This window comes from Aulostomus chinensis, chromosome 10 (genome assembly GCF_037954235.1).
Source record: "Aulostomus chinensis isolate RoL2024-O1b breed Wild chromosome 10, RoL_Achi_v1.0, whole genome shotgun sequence".
In the NCBI taxonomy this organism is placed as follows: Eukaryota; Metazoa; Chordata; class Actinopteri; order Syngnathiformes; family Aulostomidae; genus Aulostomus; species Aulostomus chinensis.
In genome coordinates this window covers 2736178-2758703 of record NC_141329.1, presented here as the reverse complement: position 1 = coordinate 2758703, position 22526 = coordinate 2736178, and the positions used below count along the sequence as shown (strand labels likewise).

The 22526-nt window shown below is 42.9% G+C and overlaps 1 protein-coding gene across 3 annotated transcripts in view; it reads right to left on the bottom strand.

Annotated features, from left to right (window-relative positions):
- Nucleotides 1-18429, bottom strand: part of lekr1 (Leucine-, glutamate- and lysine-rich protein 1) — a 72731-nt gene extending 54302 nt beyond the window's left edge. For 2 of the 3 annotated variants that reach the window (XM_086215069.1, XM_086215070.1), the window contains exons 1-2: nt 18230-18429; nt 14613-14728 (exon numbers count right to left, since the gene is read on the bottom strand). In XM_086215069.1, coding sequence (XP_086071195.1) covers nt 14613-14728; nt 18230-18233 — 120 coding nt within the window. In that variant the 5' untranslated portion in view covers nt 18234-18429. The remainder of the gene's footprint in view (nt 1-14612; nt 14729-18229) is intronic. The other variant, XM_086215068.1, reaches the window with a different exon arrangement.
- Between the last annotated feature and the right edge of the window lie 4097 nt (nt 18430-22526).

Sequence of the window (22526 nt, the reverse complement as noted above, 5' to 3'; positions counted from 1 at the left end):
CAAGATAACTAAATATTAACATTGAAGAAAACATGATAAACCGCATTCTGTCTCCCTCGCATCTTCAGTGTTCGTATTATAGAATGAACCAAAAAAAACATATTTACTGAGAAAGACACAAAGAAAAGGCAAGGAAGAAAAGAGAGAGTTGTTCCAGGCGTATAGATTCTAGATGTTGTAAGAATTTTTTATTGTCCGGTACTACAGCCTGCGATGTGAGAGAGTTCCCAGTGAGCCAAGATCAATCTACTCCTGCGTGCTGGTTCGATAGCCTTGCAGCTTTCAAGGCAACACATGAACTCCTCTGCTTTGCAACAGTCTGGACGCCATCATTCTCACGATCAGGTTCTTTACATCCAAATCCTCACAGTCCTTCGTCACATTCCTTCTGCTGAGGTGGACGGACGCTGGTGCTTGACTCACAGCGGAGTTGGACAGCTGACGTTTCATTCCCGTCCTCTGACTGTATCTCTGACCCAGGATGAACACGTGTTTGGAAAAAGTTTCTCTGAACATGATGAACATTTGCAGTAGCAGCTGAAACAGAGAGGACGGTCTGCCAAGGTCCATAAAGCACTGCTTCACTCTCTCTTGTGTGTGTGTGTGTGTGTGTGTGTGTGTGTGTGTGTGTGTGTGTGTGTGTGTGTGTGTGTGTGTGTGTGTGTGTGAACAGAAAGGACACGTATGGCTCACATTTGGGTTTATATGGCTACAATGCACTGCAGATCTTAAACCTTTATCGTTAAGAGTGACGCTGTCTGAGAGGGAAGGAAGGAAAAAAATGAAAGAAAGACAGAAAAAGGTCTTATCCTTTCACTTAATGCCAGCAGCCAGTTGACGCTTTCCACACACCAGAGCTCTTTGTCCTCCAGAACACGCACACACACACACACACACGCACACACACACACACACACGCACCACTTCTATGGCTCCCCTTGTACTACTTTTATCTCTCTTTCGTTCTCTCTCTTCATTGACTCTATTTGAATATTGCCAAATTGCCGAGGGCACTTTAAAGTATTACATTTTAAATGGGACTCAGTTTGCACCATGTAGCCTCCATTAATATTCCACTCTATTGATTAGGGATGTCACAAGAACCGATACCTTGGAACAAAGTTGATTCCAATTGCATAAAAACATGATGGTAGATGTTCTATGATATACTAGACAATAACAACATGCCGTCGCCGTGTGTGACAGTGAGCATTTCTTTGTGCTGCGTTCTGAAATAAAACCACAGCAGATCAATAAGTAATGACACACTGACCTGTATGTGCACAAGTGTTTGTAAGTAAATGCTCAAACTCCAACGTCTGATTCCAGCGTTCTGCCTGCCAACTGCTCAAGAGTTGGAGGCTAATCGTTAGCCTAGTGACAAATTTGATCCAGAATAGTTTAAAGGGAAAAAAAAGCAAGATCACATGACTAATGTGACTAATCTAATCCTCAACAGCGAGGAAGTATGACTGTCAGAAACTGTCATTGTCAGACAGCAGCTTGCAGGGAGCATTCAAACTCCAAAACAACACATTTCAACTTCACAACTGAATGATTCTTACACTGCAGCTGCTGGCCAGCGAGGAGGGAGGTTAAGGTAGAAGTATTTATGATCAGAACTTCTGACATACAAGTCAATCGCCTCAAAGTGACCAAATAATTTTCCACTTCCACACTTCATTAAAGCTGAGCAGCGCTGCGACACATTAGCTGATGAAAATAATTTAAAATATGCCCGCATGGACTCGATGGATCGATATCAGCCATCACAATCACCACTTTTGACAAAAGTAGCTCATAACATCCTCAACATGCATCGCAGCATGTGTGTGTGTGTGTGTGTGTGTGTGTGTGTGTGTGTGTGTGTGTGTGTGTGTGTGTGTGTGTGTGTTTTGTGACTTGGACCCTCTCCACAATCCATGTTATCACCACAATGCCTCTGTGCTCCATCAATTAAACATGAGGCTATTAACTCTCGCCTGATGTGAAACATTTAGGCTGGTGGAGTGGTGCAGGTGGGGGGGGGGGGGGGGGTATTCAGCGCGTGGTTGGTTTCTTGCCAGGATGCATAACATAATTAATTCACATGATGCCTTTTTAACTCCCTGACTGTCTGCAAAATGTCTGCGCTCATTGTCTCATGTTGGTGAGGGTGGACCACGCAGCCGACCAAACAATCTCCGCTCCTCTTTCATCTTCCCCTAATTTTTGCATCTCTCTTTCCTTCATCCCCTACAACCCTCTTTTCCTGCCTTTCCTTCTGGTGTTCCTGCTCCTCTCCCTCGTCCACCTCCGCCTCCTCATCTACTGCTGCCGTGACCCATCTGGCTCATCAAAACACCAGAAGTGGGTCACTGTCACGAACACATATATGCACAGACACCATGCGCGCGCACACACGCACACACAAATTCACAGTCCCGCCCCCCCACATCCACCTACACCCAAACATGCATTCCGTGACCGACAGCAGCAGACCAAAAACAGACCAATGCAGCCACGCCATTCCAACAAACATGCAGTGCGCACGCACACACACAAACACAAGTACTGAGTCTCTTCTCTGTACAAATTACTATAAATATACAAATTAATGCAAAATAATTTAGCAGTAGCAGCATCAAGAGCAGCCTTTACTGCTCTAAATGGTGGTTACAGGATGCTGGTGCCGAATATCCTCAATATCTGAGGGACGAGGGGACCAGAGTCAAGACGGAGGCATGAAGAGATGCAGCAACCGTGTGCTCCACGAGGTTTTTTGTATCCCGTTTGTGTTGATTTTATTTGCTTTGGGTGACCAATGTCCAACAGCACCTAAGAATCATCTCACGTTCTAGTAGATAGCATCATCTCTGGGCTCTTAGGGGACACTAGTGGATATACACACTATACTAAAGGAAACACTGCACAAATTACTGCTTTATAACAAATCCAGGTGATTAAAGGAACAAAAACTGTTCAGATGCAGTTTAAATTTTGTCAGTCGGTTCTTCTGCTCTCTTCCTTTTCACTACTGACCAGTTTCAGAAGCACACTGTTCCCGTCTGTAAATCTTTCAACCTGAAACATCTTTGGATCCTCACAAAAAGAGAGAAACATCCTGTTCACTGCTTTACTGTTTCCATCAGGTAAGAATGGAGGTGTGAGGCTTTTAATGAAGGAGAAACAGCAAGCAGACAACACAGCAGGTAGAAACGGAATATTGTAGACAGCAGGTCACAATAGATCTTTGCACAGGCTAATCCATTTATTTTCTCTAATCCTTGAAAATCTGAACAGAGTAAAGAATGGAGGGAGGCAGCAAAACATCCTGACAAACGCAGAGGCAAATGCAAAATCAGTTTCGAGCTGTAACGGAGGGGCCCCAGGCACTTGAGCTTGTTTGTTTGTTTTTTGGTGCCTGAAGAAATAGAGGAATTAGGATTAGGGTTAATCAAGTGATATGATGACGGTCGGCGGATTTAGAGAGGGAAAAACAGAAGAGCTGCCTCACATCATACCTGGATCCTTCTAAACTCTCTTTTAAACTCCCTCCCTCTCGCTTTCAATCTATCAAATGCTTTCTCTCTATCTGCTTAGCTGGCACTTCATCCCTCTCCCCTCTGTATGTCAGTGAAATCACAGACACGATAGATCACGCAAGCGTTTAAGAAGGGATTAAGTAGTTAAGGGACTTATCCATGTTTTTTTCCCCTAATTTTCCGAAATTATTTTCTTTTTGGACTGTGACAGTGCGTGAGAACTTGTGAAGTGTGTCCTCCTGAAAACCTTGTCCAGCTGTGCTCATGTCTTTGCGTGTCAAAACAAGAATGTTTTTATAAGCTTTTGTCACTTTGTGTGCGTGTGTGAGCGCTTTTGTTTTTTCTCCTTTTGTCCTTTTTACTTTTCTGTGTGTTGTCGGTGTGTGTTTGAGCGCATGTGTGCCCATCGAGCATGTATGTGTGTTCGTGTTTGTGATGGAGACGGTGCTTCGTGACTGCGGCTTTGTTGATTTTTGCGACGATAAAGACCCCCTGTGGTGCTCAGTGTAGCGAGAGCCAACACTGAGATTCCACTCATCTGGACCCCAGGGCGCGACTCACATCACATGACAACTGTACACAAGTATGTGTACATGTGGGCATGAGTGTGAATGTGTGTGTGCGAATGTGTAAGCTCCTTGACCACGGCATGGTGTTTGTTGGCGTGAATGAATGTGTAGCTATGTCCATTTGTGTGTGTGTGTGTGTGTGTGTGTGTGTGTGTGTGTGTGTGTGTGTGTGTGTGTAACTGGGAGTGTAGGAGGGGAAAGGGAGGGGTAGTAGCAGTCACAAGGGATGGAGGGAAGTGCAAGAGGAGGCCAGAGGCATGCGAGTAACAGTGAGGAGAGAAGGGGAGCAGGCAGATCAGGGCCATACTGTACTGCAGAGTGAATGAGTCAAAGGCTACGGTCCAATAGTCAAGACAATTACGTCCCATGTCTTTTCCACCACTTTTCCTTGGTCCTCAATGGAAAATACCATGAGGACAAAAATGTGAAAAAGAATTCTCGAGGACTTCAATGAAGTGAGCACAGTTCTCACAGAATCCAGCCACCCTTACGCTGGACTATGTTAAAAGACAAATAACTAGCGGCACATCCCGAGTTCCGTCCCATGGGATCTTGTTGGGGTTGGCCAGTGGATCATCGCTCTACCATTGTGACATGGTGATTTAAAAGCCTTCTGTACTTGAGAACTGTCTCGGCTCACAGTTGCTATAACGCTAGGGTTTTGTTCTGCTTTTGACTTGTTGGAAAAATCAGCTACAGCTGCAGCTTTCACAACTATGGGCCCTTTGACTGGTTCATATCAACCTGAAATGATATACTTGGTTTGTTTTCTTTAATTAAACTCTGAACAAATGTCGCACGCAGACATCTGATAATCCTCTGTGTTTTGGTTCGTTTCCAGCAACTTTGTGGGATCAGGGTCAGTTTCTGTTCTCGCTGCCATCGAAGTGTACAAAGGTTCACTTGGAAACAGACTGAGGCTGCTTTAGAGACTATACGCTGGGTTGTGAAAGCAAATTTACACACTTTTGTTACAGTCAAAGAATGCAACCGAACTGCATAGCATGTCTGGGTAGCTTGGACAGCTGTCTCAATGGAGAAAAGACAGTCATTATAAAGTCAGTGGCAGAGAAATGGAAGAAGACAGCGAGGTGGAAAGCATGGATTGGAGGGTTTATGATCAAGAGAGCACGCAGATGAGGCCTAACCCACAGTTGCAGGTTTGTCACCTGACTAGTTGTCCCTCCATATCTTTTCTTGCCTTGCCTTTGCTTCACCGTGTGCCTGGCTGCCCACCTCCCTTGCATGAAAGCAGGGAAAGGGCAGTGGCAGGGAAAGAATCACCTATGGCTTCGTCGACCGGCACTTGGCCACGCATCACATCACATCCAAACACAAGGCGAGGCACGGCACGGCATGGCACGGCACGGCACAGCACACACAACAACAAACAAATAGCCTGAGGAGATAGCAGCAGGCAGAGCACCAGCTGAGCTGTCCATTGTATTTCATCGTTGTGTTTGGGTTTTAGCTGTGCAAGAGTCAACCAATCAGTCCACTCGTCGTAATTCATTTTCTCAAAGTTAGCGTTACCACGGTTAGCTTCACCCTTCTGGTGCTTTGGCAAGTGAAGCCTATAACCACCTCGATAGAAAATATTACAACCTTGATCTCTAAAGTGAAGTTGTAGGACTGTTGTACCCTCCGAACCACCGCGAGCACTGGTGCAGACATTATCAGCTGTGACTCTGATATGAAGCCTCCATCGCACGAAGGTAAGATTAGATTATAAAGAGGAAAGATGCAGCCTTCTCCTCCTTTCCTCTCATCAGCAGCCTCAGAGGAAGCGCTGGTCAGTAAAATCACAAAGCTTCTCTTGACATTCGGACAAACTTGTCAGCAACAGCTGTTCGATTTCATCTGTGAGACCAACATTTAGCCTGCAAACGGAATTACATCATCTATCAAAATTCTACAGAGACTTCAGAGTCAACAGCAAATTACCGCACACAGCTGCACGCAATATGTTCACCTCGGCCCGGGATGACGACGGATGCTGACCGGCTGAACATGTCGACAGTTGGGCTGCAAGTTGGCCAGACACATCGCAGCAGATGATATTTTCCTAAACCGAGCAATATTAGTACACTACTTGGTCATTTTCATTTCTACTTGGTTGCCTGCACAACTAAATAAAGTGAAGTACTGAAGCAGGGGAAATGACATCTGTTTCTGTATTTCCTTTCTCGATCAGTGTTTTTGTTGGTTGATGTCTTCTATCGAGCTGCCAGGGACAACGGGTGGGAATGAGTTGGTGGCTAACTGGTTTACTCTCTTTTAATTGTGCACTAGCCCTTTAAAAATAAACGATACGAATAAAAGATTAAATAAGAATACTGTTACATATTGCATTAAATATCATATGCGTTCAGTTCAGAATAATAATTTTGGAAAATACACATTGATATTACAAGTGTGATGATCCACGCCAATCATGCCTCATAACCCTAAGAGCCGAAATCAGTGTGGGTCTGACCTTCAAGCCTGCATCTCTCACAGGTCCAGATAAAACCCACCAATACAAACGCTTGTCTCAGTATCATCATACATTCAAGCCTTCATGCTCGCTACAAGTAAAAGGCAAATTCTGCCAACACTCAACTAAAGGAGGCTTGATTGGCCATCATAAGTTTTGTCGAAAAAAATAGTGCAACTGATGATCGAATCTGCATTCACTGTAAACGCCACGATCTGAACTGCACTGAACCCTGCAGGTGATTTCAACCCACATTTGTCACGTTACAATAAAAGGTACTACCATATATACTATATCATAAAAATTAGAATAGTGCTTCATGAAACTTTAATGAGGACTCTCTCCAGTTCTCAGGGTTCAGCTTTGAAACGCAGACGGAATGCAGACATGCAAAGGTGAAGGCAGGACAGCAGGGCAGCCAGTGAAAAGAGCCAGAGAGAGAAGGGGGAGTACTGTCTGTAACATTAATCAGAGTTAACAGACAACACATGTGCTTCCGTTAGCCCCACTAGACCACGCATCAACACACACAGCTCGGCACGGCATGGCACGGCACAGTAAGCCGGGAGAGGCCAGAGGAGGTAACACTGGCTTAACTGTCTGTGCGTGCCTGTCTTCCTGTGCATGTTCTAATTTTCTGTCACTGTCCAATTTGAGCATGAACTCCTACCCTCATAAACCGATCCTACTTTTGTCTTCTTCATTTGCAGTTTCAACCAGGTGGAATTAGACATCATTATGTCTGACTCAATGGCAGCCAGTGAAGCATGGCCAAACGCAACCCTCATTTAGCTTGAGTTCTCGAACAAGCGAAAACAAATGCTGTCACCTGCAGTGTTTAACTCTGTGATGAGTCAAAGTACATTAGGCAAGAAAGTTTCAGACATGTAGGAATGAGTGGAAGAATCAGGAAGAACCTTAACTTAGTAATCATCCAAAAGCCCTCATTAATTCAGTCTGTCTTTAAGTACAAAGATGACCAGAGGCCAACTTTTCGAGTCATATTTACTGTCCTCATCCATTAATTTCACAGTTTTGCAAGAGAGACTTGCAACAGCAAAAAATGCCAGGACCAAAAAGTAAAATGACTGGGAGCAGTGGAGCCTGGCTGAGGTCTTGGTTTGGCCGATAATATCGGTTGCCAATATTTAAGCTTCATTTTTTTTTTAACAGAACATTATTTTATCAGCACTGATGTCATTTTGGACAATAAAAATTCTGCATGCAGCTTTGTCACTCACTTCACTTCAACATTTGAAATACTCAACCAGTGGAGGAAAAAAAAATTTGCCCGTGAACGGATTTCATCATTTTTGTACCTGCTAAAATCTGTATAGACTTCTACTTCAAAAAGGTCAGACACCAAGTTCTTTTTCGGAACCCTTGTTCGAACCATAAGAAGTGGCTGTGTTATACACCAGTATCCTGACATTTCTCATGCTCAGAGAAAGAGCGTGAAACGCTGGCTTAATTCCCCACAGTACTGTAGATACTAGCATGCCTCTCCAACAGACTCATTCATTCATGACAGCGTGTGGAGTGTTGGAAGACTGACGAAAATCAATCAAATCCATGATGCATCATTACATTCATAATATCAAATGTATCTAAAGCTTTCAAGAAGTTGAAAACAACTTCTTCTCTGCGGCGTCCTCGAGTCACCCCGGTGTTTTCTTTTATTAATAATAGACGCCTGATTATGTCGTTGTAACTGCGTTGTCTTGAAGTCAACAAAAACAGGAAATAGCTCCTACAGATGCTGCTTCAAAACGTTTGCAGGGGTTTTTTGTGCATGTGTAACAGTGTCTGAACACCTGATTTATGCATCTCCACCACCAGAGCGGCTGGCATGGCAACTGCTTCATAACGGCAACAGTGACTTTGTAATGACCTGTGGATTATCATGCAATATTGTCACTTACGAGGCTCCAGACAACACCCGTGACAATATTGCACAATAATCCCCCCCCCAGTCTCTCAGTCATTACTGCAGATCAGCATTCACCTGATGACCCCCTCCCTCCTCTCTCTCTCTTAATCTCCCTCTCTTCCTCCAGATTTTAGAGAACAGACTGGCAAAGGGCAGGAAAGGTGAGGGTGGAAAAGGAAAATCCGTGGAGGAGGAGGAAGGAGGAGAATGATGAAGAAGGAGAAGGAGGAAGGGAACAAGTCTGAGACTCACTGATTAGAGCGAACAGACAACACATGTGGTTCTATTATCCAGTGACCTGCAGAGGGCTGGTCGTGGAGGAGTGAGCCCGGTTCTAAACAATCCATTATTCAAGGAGAGGAGAACTAAAGGAATGAGAGAGAAAGACAATAAGACATAAGGGGAGAAAATGAGGTGTGTAGCTCACAGGGATGTGTGACTGTTCCCTCCTCCTCTCCTCTGGAAGACTTTGCCATTAAAAATGAATGGAGTGGTTGAGAGCCCTTGGTCGGACAGTCGACAGTCAGGCACGACAGACATGAGAGTGTCTTTACATTGAAGCAGATCCACAGAGAAGGGCACAGAAAGGGAGCTGAGGATGTTTTTAGAATCTAAAGCTGCACTCAACGCTGGAGTGTAAGATTTGAGTAGAAGAGAAAGAAAGAGTTCTGGAGCCAACAAACCTTGTCTGGTGACAAGAGCATGTCAGTGTGTAACTCCCACAACAACTGTGAGGTGTCCTATCCAACACACTGGCACTGTCTTACAGAGGACAACATGTTCTTTCCTTTGCTAATGTTGTAAATATTACTTTGTTCATCCAATGAGTTAGTGCCTCAATACATTTCCCTCCATAATATCAGCTAAAAAAGACCAAAAAAATTATAATTAATTGTTTTACTTAGTGGTGAATCGTACAAAGAAAGTACATTGGGATGATTTGGACTCAGTTTGGATTCTGATGAAGGTGAGCTCATGCTCTCTGTGTCTGCCAGGGTCCACATGGTCTCAGTGACATCAATATTGCCTCCCGTCCTGTGAGCGAGGGTCTGGGCACTGCCCAAAATTTGTCACGGTGTGGTCTAAACGCAAAGATTGTGCATCATTGTGCATTTGTACCCAGCCGTCCAATTGCTGCTGTGCGCAGGTCTTGGTGGCTTACAAAGGAGGACGGCAGATGGATGCATGCTACAGAGGTTACGAGGTCATCAGCCATCATCCCCATCTGCACAATTCAAATTTGAAGGACTATAAGTACAAACATGATTCCACTAATTCAATAATAATGCAATAAGGCAAACTGCCACAATATGTAAGCACACAAACACTTTAATCCACAGGCTTAAGTGCCACGTTGTTGACGACATTCCCATGTTTGTTCCGTGTATGTTTTCATGTTCTTATCATGTTTTTATGAAGCAACCATGCACTGTGTCTCAGCCAAATTTAGCTGCAGGGACAATTAAGTTCCACCTAACTGGCATTGAATTTGTGGCGAGAAATGTGACCAGTGGAGATAGAGAGGAACCTGAAGAGTAAAAGTAGCGATGCAGGCTAAACATGAAACCATGGTAATGGCAACACAACTGAAGCTTGAGGAGCAACATCCAGGTAGCCACACCAGACACTACCGAAGTCCCCTGGGTGACATCCAGCTTCTCTGCTCTCATGTCCATGCAGAGCTACACACAGACGGGATCTATTCAAAGAAGACAGAGAGGGAGAGACAGAGGGAAGGTGCCATGTTGCAGAGGTGTAGGGATGGTCGCCTCAGGCAGGAACACAATATAATGTGAATGCAATAGCTAACAAAGCTCAGCACCTCCTCAATAATGTATGAAACTAGAGGTAGTGAATGCATGCCATGGCGTGCTGAGTGCAAATGTGTGTGTGTGTGTGTGTGTGTATGTGTGTGTGTGTGTGTGTGTGTGTGTGTGTGTGTGTGTGTAGCACTGTGGATGGAAGTGGGAAGGTAAACACAGCCAGTTTGGAGGAGAAACTTTGTCATGCAAATTGTTCTGTTGTATTGGTAATGTGTGTGTGTCCGCTGCTATGAGAGCAAACAGAGAGAAACAAACGGTGGGAATAAACTGGGAGAGACGAAGCACACAAACACACACCGAACTGATACGGTTATATAGATACCATTATCAATTCTGGTCTTTGTTCTGACTCCTGATCAGTTGTCAGTGTGTAAAAGAGTAGCCCTACCAGCTCAACTGTTCTATTATGTCAGAGTCCCAACAAGGTTGGGATACTTTGGATAGAAGGCGATAAGCTCTGAGACACGTGGTCTCTATTCACTCAGTTAAAAACTAACAATTCCAGTTCTTGTCTGGATTCCCATCACTACATGTACGTGATGACGTATGCACTTCTACCTATCTATCTATCGATCTATCAATAGATCTATCTATCGATCTATCTATCGATAGATCTATCGTTTCTGGTCTTCTGTCATAAAACACGGAGGAGAAAAATCATTCACTCACACCTCTACATACAGTGAGACGCTGCTATTCTCTCCCTCTTTTGCTCTCCGCTGGTTCTCTAATTATCTCTAAAGTGAACGTCTTGTCCCATGACATTGTGTTTCCCAGCTTTTCACAAACCACAACATTTGAGAAGTTAGCAGGGAGTATAGTCCCTCTTTTCTCTCTCCATCTCTTTCTCCCCGTGCTTCCCACTCTCGAGGAGGCGAACGTCTTGTCCTGTTACACTGTGTGTTTGAGCTGCACTCAGACTGTGACACTTGAGATGTGAATAGGTAGTATCAGCACCTCACAGAGAACAAGAGGTGCTCAGCTGCAGCGTCAAACAGGCTGTGGTGTACCGTGCTCTGAGCTGTACTGAAAACAACTAATCCCTCAGCTACATTTGGACCAGAACACTGTGCTAGGAGGCAGGGAACACGTCTACGTTTAAGAGCCACTTTGACAACTCTGAGAAAATCCTGCCAAGTCAGGAAGCAGTGAGATCACCTTGATTTGAGTTTTGGAGGTGGTAATACACAGAGGCTGATGCCATTGCTGGAGTGCACTGCAGCCCCGTTTTTGCTCAGCAAGGGTCCTGTGTTAGCCAAACACATATGTTAGGGTGCACATTCTATGACCCACATATTCTGCTGTTTGTTTCACAATCAGCAATGTAGAAGACTGAACTATCTCTGGAGCATCAAAGGGAATATCAACATGAACAAATACATAAAACAGCTTGCTGAATCTGAACTATAGCGAAACACTCAAAATGGACATTAGTGACCATTCAACTGTGAAATTTTACACAATCTCTGCGGGCCAAATGTAGATCAACTTGAGCCTGAGGCCCTGTTCAGACCTGACAGCAAGATGCATCCTGAGTGACCCCATCCCAAGTGAACAGCTCTGACTACAGGTGTGAGCACAGGTGGATGCACTGAGGCCTGATCCCTGTGACCGGGTGAGGTGGTCTCAGCCAAGTGGCTCCTGTCAAGGACCTCCTGTCTAATCAACTGATGTCTCTATCCAAGTAGAAACATGTACAGATCCATGCAAGAATGGAGGCATACAACTGTTATCAGCAATATTACGACACAACATGTGATCACTTGAAAAACCCATAGAGAGAGACAGAATACAGCCCTCAGTGTTGACAGGCTGTTACTAGAGACATGGAATCAATAAAATGGTGCATTTCAGAAGTAACCTAATTTATCAACAAGTAAAACAAAAAAGACAATTGCAAAATGTAGAAAATACTTAAAATAGAATCCTGTAATTGACTGACCCCTAATGTCTAACAAGGATAGCTGCACAAACCTCTGTGTGCGTGCGTGCGTATGTGCGTGCGTGCGTGCGTGCGTGCGTGTATGCTCTCCATCTCAGCAGCCCACCATTAAATCCAGTGCCAGTGCCAGTCCTCTCTCAGCACACCAGGATTAACAGCACTTAAATGGGCTTGTTAGTACACCACCTCCTCTTTGCCTCCCACACCGACCAGCACACATGGCGCTGCCCACAGCTCTGCGCTCACATCGCACACAGCCTCTGTTGTTTTTTGTTCGCTGCTTGCCCCCAGCCACCTAAGCCTCCCCCTATAAATGTAACTGAAGTGTTCTCAGCGGGGGTCTGAGCCCAGAACATCCTCTATTTCACAGACTTATTGGAGTCTGAGTGACGACAGACAGAGGAAGGGAGGGAGAGAAGATGGTCGATCCTGGGAGAGAACCAGACGAGCAAAATGTCAGTCTCTCGCTCCCTCGTTCATTCTTTGGTAACGTCCCTCTTTGTTTTTTCGGCTCTGTGTGGTTATCACATGTCATAAACAGAACAGACTACACACACACACACACACACACACACACACACACACACACAGTGGAGAAAGGGATGTCCACTATAGGAATCAATAAATAAAATGGATCGCTATTTGACACTGTTGGCAGACAGACAAATGGATGGGAGAATGGACTGCGTGTAGTGTTGGTTGGAGACCTTTGGGGGGACAAACAGGGACAGGAAAAGACAGCAGGGCACAGAGATAAACAGCATAGATCCATTAAAGGGGGCTCAGCTTTTAGCAAGACCATATGAGCAGGAATACAGTCAGCCTAAACATATGTTAACAGCATTTGGGATGTTTTTTTGTATAAAAATCAACCCCCGATAACACGGACAGAAGGCACTCTGTTTCTTTCAGCAGGGGAGAATGAAAAGGGAACATTTGCTTGTAGTTTCTCAGCCACCAAGTTCAATCTCATTACCAGCCAGCTGCTCTGTTTGGCATTTTTGAGGAGGTGACGATTATTATTATTACCTCCGCCAAGGACATAATGTTTTCATGGTTTTGTTTGTCTGTTAGCAGGAAAAACTATGAGGCTGATTTGTACAAAGGGAAGAACCCATTACATTTGGGGGCAGATGTGTTTTGCATAGCAAATAATGTCTGGGTTTGTTTTACTTCGACAGTGAGTTTGGCTTAGTTTGTCTTGAGTTATGGAACAAACGCTCCTGGTGACCTCAGGTCTGGCGGCAGCTGGAGGTCAGAGGCGTTGTGTTTTCAGGTTGTGGTTGCATCCACACGTCGACACGTACATACGACCCACCCATTTTTGTTGATGCAATATCACAGGTACTTTGTTCAAATCTGAAATAAATGTCAACTAGCACCCACGGATAAACTAGTCAAATTTTTGGGGTCAAAGGTTACAAAGGGCACAAATGTCCACCAGGACTTAAGGATGACGTAATAAACACATTCTGATTAAAAGGTCAAAGGTCACTGTTTTTAATTTTTTTTCAAAAAGATTTTTTTCAAAAAGATTTTGGTTTTCAAAAAGGTCAAGGCCACCGTGCCAAGCATCCATCGCAGAGGCCTACAACTGCAATTTCTAGGTTCTTTGCAGGTTATTATTTTTGATAAAGCGGTTTTCTACTTGGTTAAGTTTTTAGTAAAAGTAAAAGAAATCAATAAAACTGCAGAAAATACAGTAATGTTTGAAGTAAAAGTACTGTCCGCATACGCATTTGTAGCTCGATATGTGTTGTTTTATTAATGTCGCCCTTTCCCAAATACACACATTACTTTAAAAGATGCATAAAAGTACACTTAAAGGCAAAAAGAAGTCTGTGTAGTAGGTGGTGTTGTTTCTGTGAAAGGGAGAAAAACGAGTGATGTCCCTGCTAAATCATATTCAAAGCATATGGCGCATCATCTGGGAATATGTAACTGCCACCTGACATTGAAAAGCCTGTAAAGCAACACACCATCATAGCCATGTTACTTCCTGTCTGCTTTATCTTAAAACAGATGGAGGAGGAAAGCAGGAGGCCTTGTCCCATTTCATATTCATATCATATGGATTACTGCAGCATATGGAAAGAGTAGAGTGTTGAGATGCTCATCAGCATGTAACTAATGTTTACAGCATGTTTGTATCTCTTGGACGTATGTAGAAAACATCCCATTTATTAGCAGCATATGCTGTGTCAATATGTTCTTTCATGAACCCGTTGATTGGACTGCATGAGTGTGTGTGCTGGAAAACTACTTCAAATTAGCTCCTCTGAGACGGTCCGCGGCCGCACACCACCTCAAATTCAAGGTACGAACAAGCTTTTTGAATTCCATCCTACCTTTTTTATTTCGTCAGGTAGTGGGTAGATGGGAGGACAGTTGAGAGCCATCTTCATCTCCTCCTCCTCCTCCTCCTCCTCCTCCCGCTGCGCCTCCACAGAGCTCTTGTCGTCTCCTGGGAACAAGCAGAGCAGCAGAATTACCTATACTGGAAGTCTTATACGATATGTTAAGCAGTTTTATTAGTGGTGAATCATTCTTTTCATTTAGTTATAAATAAATAACATTATACCTTGAGGTTCACAACAGGCATCGCATACAGATAACAAAAAAACACATCGTAGAGGTGACAACAGGGTCCTTTTTGGGGCCTAAAACAAGGAAATATGTTAGCTGGTGGAAAATCTGGCTCCCTCGCCCCCCTCTGGCGAATTGTGAGGCTGTTACAGAAATTAAACCTCATGTTGAACACGTAAGCCCACACACACACAAAAAGGAGGCGGGGCTTGTTGTGGCGCTGAAGTCACTCCTTGCAGATGCAGTTTATTCCATTTTATAAATACAAAACATAAATATCATACGTAAAATATATATGTTATAAAGCTGAATTTAGCTGAAGCTGTTCTCAGCTACATATTTTTCTGATGAGAAGTGAACAGTGACAAACCACATTTTGGAACCAGCAGTTGTGAGCTTCTGCTAACACTAGTTAGCTTATGCTACTGCCCAGAGATGCTAAAACTCTTAATTCAATAGCCCATCTAAAAGGTAATGGCTATTTAATAGTTCCCAGTGTTTCTCAAATAATTTCTGTCTGAATTAGCAAACTTGAAAAAAAAAAAAAACACAAACTCTTTTAATACTGAATTGCTTTGGAGACTTTCAGCGTAGTGGTACAGTATGTTCTGATGTATAGGAACACTTCATACAGCCAGAAAATATTGTACAAACATTAAAACTGGTTTCATCCATATTCTTGTGAAAAATATTGCAAAGACAACAAAATATAAGGATCAAACTGTCCTGAGACGCTTTGCCCTCCACATTATTCACCAGAAACAATCACGTAAACTTTTCCAGACAAAGGTGGGTGTTTCTTTTAAACTGATTAATAGCTCTTAGCCTTGGAGGTTAATGTAAGGCTAAATCCCCTGGCGTGATGTGCACCATATTAAACCCATTTGAGGTACACTCCATTCAATAGATTAATCAGCCAAGCTTATGGCATTTAGCTTATAGACTATAGATTAGATTCAGATTATGGTATTTCACAGCAGAGGGTATTTTTTTCTTGGACTGTACAACCATACATTAGCCTGTCTTCCACTAGCTTTAACAAAACCTGATTCCAGCATGGTCCTCAAAATAATTGCATGCTGTAGCTGATTTAAAATAAGGATTAACGTTTCAGTGTTTAGTAGTTTTGAATGATAAAGACAAACATGTTTTGTGTGGCAGAGGATGGCTGAAGAGTAATGCAGGCCTAACCCAGCTGTCAGTGTGGCTGCGCACGCTTTCAGGGCATTTATCTATCAGCTCGCCATTAGAGAAGGGAAAGCATCACGCCAACCCAACACTTGACCTCAGATTAAATACCTCTGGCTAACTTGGGGCCAGCGGTCACTCCCATCAGATGGTACCCTGTGCACGGCTGCATGCCAGACATTAAATGCCCTGGTGGACCATCAGAGGGAAATAGAGTGAAAGACACGCAGGGAAGGATCACACAACTCCAATCTAAGAACTCATGCAAAGACGTGCAGGTTTACACATATTGAAACACTTCAGCGGTTGCATGTAAACAAGTATGTGCAATCCCTTCTGTCTGTTAGGCACTCACACACTCACAAGTGCAGACACACAAACCCTGTTGCCCAAAGAGCAGCTTCATGCTCACACACGCTAATAGCCTGATTGCCCCCCTACTGTCTCCAGGCTCTGCATTTAAAACACAGCAGAGATCCTCAACCACAAGCTCACACAACACAGATGAATTAGTAACGCCCAGTGACAGCACTAAGCAGGCCTATCCTGTTCGACGGACACAGAGAAAAGGGCTGGTTTTGCATGACAACTGTTCCCCTGTGACATTTTGTCCGTTTTAGCCCTGATTGAACTATTAATCAGTCTAATGTGAGAGAGGCAAGCTGTTTATAAACTCATCTATTCTGCATGGAAGAATGCCTATATCGTGAGGGGAAACCACACACACACACACACACACACACACACACACACTCTGGAGGGACACTATAGATCAGGGTTTGAGGACAAAGATGAAATGCAGAAAACAGAAACCAGCACCTGGGAACAAGAGGAACTGTGCTGGAGATCGCTGATGGAGCTGGAATTGTTTGAAGCAGTGAGGCTGCAATCACTTCTGTACTGATGAGTGATCAACTTATTGATTTATTATTTGATGTTGCCCCCCCCCCCCCAAGTAATTGTCAGAAAAGCTCCCGTCACAGAAATAAACTTCATAAAGTGCAGCACAGGAATAAAACATCAAAAGACCATAAAAACAATAAATCAGTGACAATAAAAACATAAAAGCAATACAGAAAAAGCCAATAAAAACAATACAACTGAAGCTACAAAAGACTGAAAAAGTTAAAAACAACTTCATTTTTTTCCCTCTGTAATGTTTTGTTTTTTTAGATTTAACGTCAGAACTGAGGCAGGAAATTCCATACCTCTGCTTGATGGTGAAAAATCAGGCTATAGTGACACAATATAAGCACATGAGGATGAAAACGTCATCGGTGGGACAGCGGCAGACATGATGACCCTCACTCACCAGTCCAGTTTGTGCTCATCTGCTGTTTATGTTGAAGGAACAATGGATGGAAATGCATCACTGACTGATTTCTTTATCAAAATAAATGTTTAGGAAATGCATGACAACAGTTTACCAATGACAAAGTTCACGTGTGTAAATAGCATGTAAACATGTTTTCATACAGACAGCATCAAGAAGAGTATCAGCAACCTAATCCCTAAAATATACTCTATAGTAGTAGAAACCAGTAACTCTACTGTAACTAGTAAATATACTCTATAGTAGTAGAAACCAGTAAGTCTACTGTAAACAGTTAATATACTCTATAGAAGTAGAAACCAGTAACTCTACTGTAACTAGTAAATATACTCTATAGTAGTAGAAACCAGTAACTCTACTGTAACTAGTAAATCCACTCTACAGTAGTAGAAACCAGTAAATTTACTGTAACCAGTAAATATAATCTACAGTAGTAGAAACCAGTAACTCTACTGTAACCAGTAAATATACTCTATAGTAGTAGAAACCAGTAAATCTACTGAATTCAGTGAATCTACTGTAACTAGTAAATCTACTGTATAGTAGTAGTAACCAGTAAATACTGTAACCAGTAAATCTACTGTAACTAGTAAATTTACTGTATAGTAGTAGTAACCAGTAAATCTACCGTAACCAGTGAATCTACTGTAACTAGTAAATTTACTGTATAGTAGTAGTAACCAGTAAATCTACCGTAACCAGTGAATCTACTGTAACTAGTAAATCTACTGTATAGTAGTAGTAACCAATAAATACTGTAACCAGTAAATGTACTGTAACTAGTAAGTATATTCTATAGTAGTAGTAACCAGTAAATCTACAGTATAGTAGTAGTAAGCAGAAAGAACATGTACCTACCCATAGTTTAAATCGAGCAGCTACAGATTAAAAAACAAAACAAAACACTCGATATTTCCATAACCTCGTCCTAAGAAGAGCCACGCTCAGACTGTTGCTATGGCTACGACGTAGCTTCAGCACGTAGCTACGCTGCACACAGGAAGTACGGTGTCCTGTAAAAATAAAAGCATTAAAACTCAGAAACCTTTATAGTGAACGATCTTGCGCCTAAATCGATGTGTTGATACATAATTTGATTTCGTTCTTTGATTTAGTTATTTGATTAATTTCAGACAAGAAAATGTACCAGATATTTTTGCTGAAGCATTAATTCATTAATTTGAGCATTTTTCTCTAGACAGAAGCTATCAATAGTTATCTTGAAGTTAAAAGTGTCATTTAAAAAGGGGTATTAATGAATATTTCAGTTTCCACATCCGTGTAGACACGCCAGACTTAGCAGAAGGCTAATTTCAATCTGACAGACCAATCCAGTGTAAGAGAGTTAATAAAAACACTCAAGGATCTGTTAAGGTGCTTGCACTGACAGCAAAATACAGACAAGTCCAGTAAAAATAGCAGGTACTCAGCTGCAAGGCTTCAGCAGAGCGTCATCATTGGGTGTTTGTCAGACAAACATTTATACTGATTTTAAAGAGCACTGATACACACAGGTGTGAGCCTTCTGGTCACATGTTCAGGTATGTGACACAGGTGTAATTTGTTATCAGTCGCAGCCGTTAATTACCACAGGCTCCCCAGACGAAATACATAAATCTATATCAAGATACCCTGAAAAATAACAACAACTAAAAAACATGCAATAAATCCAAGAGCTATATACATACATATTTATGAATTTACTTATATGGTTTTAAGTTCTGGGGATATTCATAGGCATGTCTGTATTTGTGTACTTCTAAAAAAAAAAAAAAAAAAAAAACAACTCATTCCACAATATTAAACTAAACAGAACAATATAAAAAATATCATAAAATTGTGCTTGAGGAGACCAAGTACCAGGATAAAGTAATGGAGCCATGAACTACTGCTAACAGGAAATGTGAATAAGTGCTGTGGCTTTACATTCAGATTTATTTTGTAGGGGAAGGAAAAAAAAATGAAAATCTCTTATGTATATTGGCCTCCAAGTCACATTAGTGGAGCTCTTGCATGTGTAGGTCACACACGCTCTGTTTGGGTTGTGTGCATCTGATGCATCGCCTCAGAAGTAATGCGAAATTACGGCCAGACATTCCTGCGGGGGCTTTTTACAGGACCAATCATTTCATGCTATTAGATGAATTATAAACACCCTCTGACAGACTTTTTTTTTTTTTGTTGCCTGTTTCTGTGGTTCCATTGCTCCCCAAGTGTCTGTGGCTGAGCAAACCAAACCTGTGTTTAATCTGGGTTCACGTCAGAGAGCCAGAGAGAGAAAGAGAGAGAGAGAGAGAGAAGGTTTGGTATGATTTCATTAGGGATGCATGTTGTTCTATTTCTGGACCCGTCAATGAATCGTGCAGACCAAGTCGCTGTGATGCAAATTGCACTCGCCCACTCAAGTCTAGCCTACCTTTCGTGCTTGTTTATCTCCCTCACAGCAGAAAGAAATTGGTGAACGTGACAGAAAGGGAAAATGCTGTACTCAGGCAAAGACAACAATCAGACCTCACACCCTGCTGTGCCAAAGAGGGTAAAGGGAAGACAGGACCTATCTGAACCCCCGTCTCTCTCTGAAACTGTGTCATATCCTCAAATGGCCTGATGGCAAGGGCACAAGAGGAAGGAGTCCCAGCATTTTTAATGGAACACTGCACAGACAGCAGAGCTGCAGGATTTTGGAGTCAAAAAGGACTGTAATTGTGATGATTTTGGCGGATATTGCAGAATTATTCGAGGGAATATTAATTTTGACATCATCGTTCTCGTTTTCATGGAAAACCCCATTTGAATGGCTTCATTTTGGGGAGAATCTCAATCAAACAACGAGGTTCTCCTCATTTCTGCAGAATACGACCGGATCTCTGCAGCTCCACAATGTTTAACTTTCGAGTGGTATTTAGACACACAATTAGTCTTCATCACATATTGCACCTTCCTACAGTTCTGGGAATGGCAGAGGACATGTTGCCATTTTGATTCAGTTTGATGAAATTTGCAGCCGTAATAGAGAACAAGATCATTGTATCATAGTTGTTCAGTTCCTTTTTCCATTCCATATTTTCTATTTGCTTGTTTGTGTCTAATTCCCAAAACAAGAACACATTACATTCAATCTTAGTCATAACACTACAGACGCCTAAACGTCCCCTTGCATCCTCCCACCAAATACGAATTAAATTATTTTTCACTTTCATTTTGCTGCGACCCCAGCAGTCATATTCCTCAGTGTCCTTTTCTTCAGAAACATTGTCACCTGTTATGTATTGCAAGAAGTAAATATTTGAAAATAAAAGATGTGGTCATAGAAATACTGGGACTATAAGACTGGAATCTTTGAGGAACACATCTAGATGGTATTTGGCGCCGGCTCTATGGCTGAAGCAAATTAACCTAATTTAGGAAGGTGCGTCCAGTGTTTTAGGGGCACTGAGCCTGCAGGGACCGGGAGCTTGGCATCTATTGAGTCTGTTTCCGGCACGCTATGCTGTGTGGGCAAGTGTATAACGAAGCATGCTGAGTGTGTGTGCTTGCTTGTGTGTGTGTGTGTGTGTGAGAGAGAGAGAGAGAGTGAGAGAGGGAGGAAGGAGAGCAGAAGAAGGGGGAGGGGAAGAGTGTGTGCATGGATTTAAGAGGGCCAGGGAATGTGAATGTGACCCTTTTTTTTTTTGGCATGAAATTCCTGATGTCGTCAAGCGTGACATATTTGGGCTATGGCGACTCTGTGGGACAAAGCCATCAGGCAACCAAACAGGTTGAATTCACCAGAATCCAAACACAGAAGAACCGTTCACAGGGCTGACAATCATGAGGCAGACCGGATCTCACCAACATCCACTGGAGAATGAAAGTGTCTTTTCTGTTTTTGGACATGATGACATAATCTTCTCTACACTCCAAATCCTCCAAATTCCCGGCCCACTCCATGCTCCTCTGACGGGAGCAGCTCTCCTTGCTATTTCTTCAGCAACACCAAATGGTCCTCCTCTGCTACACACTGCACTAAGTGTGATTTTAGTGTCCGGCGTTGCGTCAGCGTGTGTAGGCTCTCCCTGTACCGATCGTTTTCTGGTTTCCATTTTGAGCGTTTTCGTCACAAACCCACAATCTGACTCATGAAAACAATTATGAAACTGATTTGTTCATTTCCACACGCTAGGAAATGTATCACCGGCTTGTGAAGTCCTCGGAGTGGTGGTAGAAGTTACGTGTGATAACCAAAATAGAAAGAGTCCCGAATATGATATAACACCCAACATGACTAGAAACTGGAGCGTCAAAACACTCTGCTCTGTAACAGACACAAGGTTCCATAAGCTTGATTCGTCATAAACCTTATCAGGATATGTATGAATTACGAATAACATTATAAATGAAGTTAGTTTTTACATCGTGTTCACGTTGAAGGCCAACGAGGACAGAAGAAAGAACCTCCTGCATTCTGTAAAGGGTTACAGGTAAAAGAGTCGTTAGCCATTAAAATGGACGTTTCCAGCATAACTGAGCGTCGAGGCTAAAACATGAATGACAGGCTCAATCTAATGTTTGCGCCTGGATGTCAGAAATGATGAAATTTTGAACGCGGGGTAATCAGCAGTCAAGGAAGGTCATGGCTGGTTAGTTGTGACCGAGGAAAATACATGAATCCATGCGACGACCACGTTGTTGTCCCTCCGGAATGCGACGTCTCGATCGAGCGACGTTGGAAGCGGTGGTTGATTTGCTGCGAGCAGAGATGATTACAACTAAAGATGACGTAGAAATTTGTGGAAACTCTGTTTTTATCATGATTCACTGATTTAGCCAGAAAAAAACCCATACGTAGAAACCGGCTTAGTAACACGCTGATCTGACCAACTCAGCAGCATCAAGACCTGAACTGAATATTGTAGGTTTGGATGCACACAAGGATCGGAACTCCAGTAACAGCAAATCAAGAAGAAATCATTTTTGCTTCATTGGTTTACTTCCATTTCCCCCGTGGATCCAAATGTGACCTTTCCCACCTGCTACTTATCTGAGATATCTGCTTATCTGACCCTATCCATCAGTCAGTACAACTTATTAATCAGCTTCTTTCTTATCCTGCTTATCTGCAGGTTTTCATGTCCACTCGTCTCCCTCTACTCAACTGGCTGTCTGCTTGCCTGTC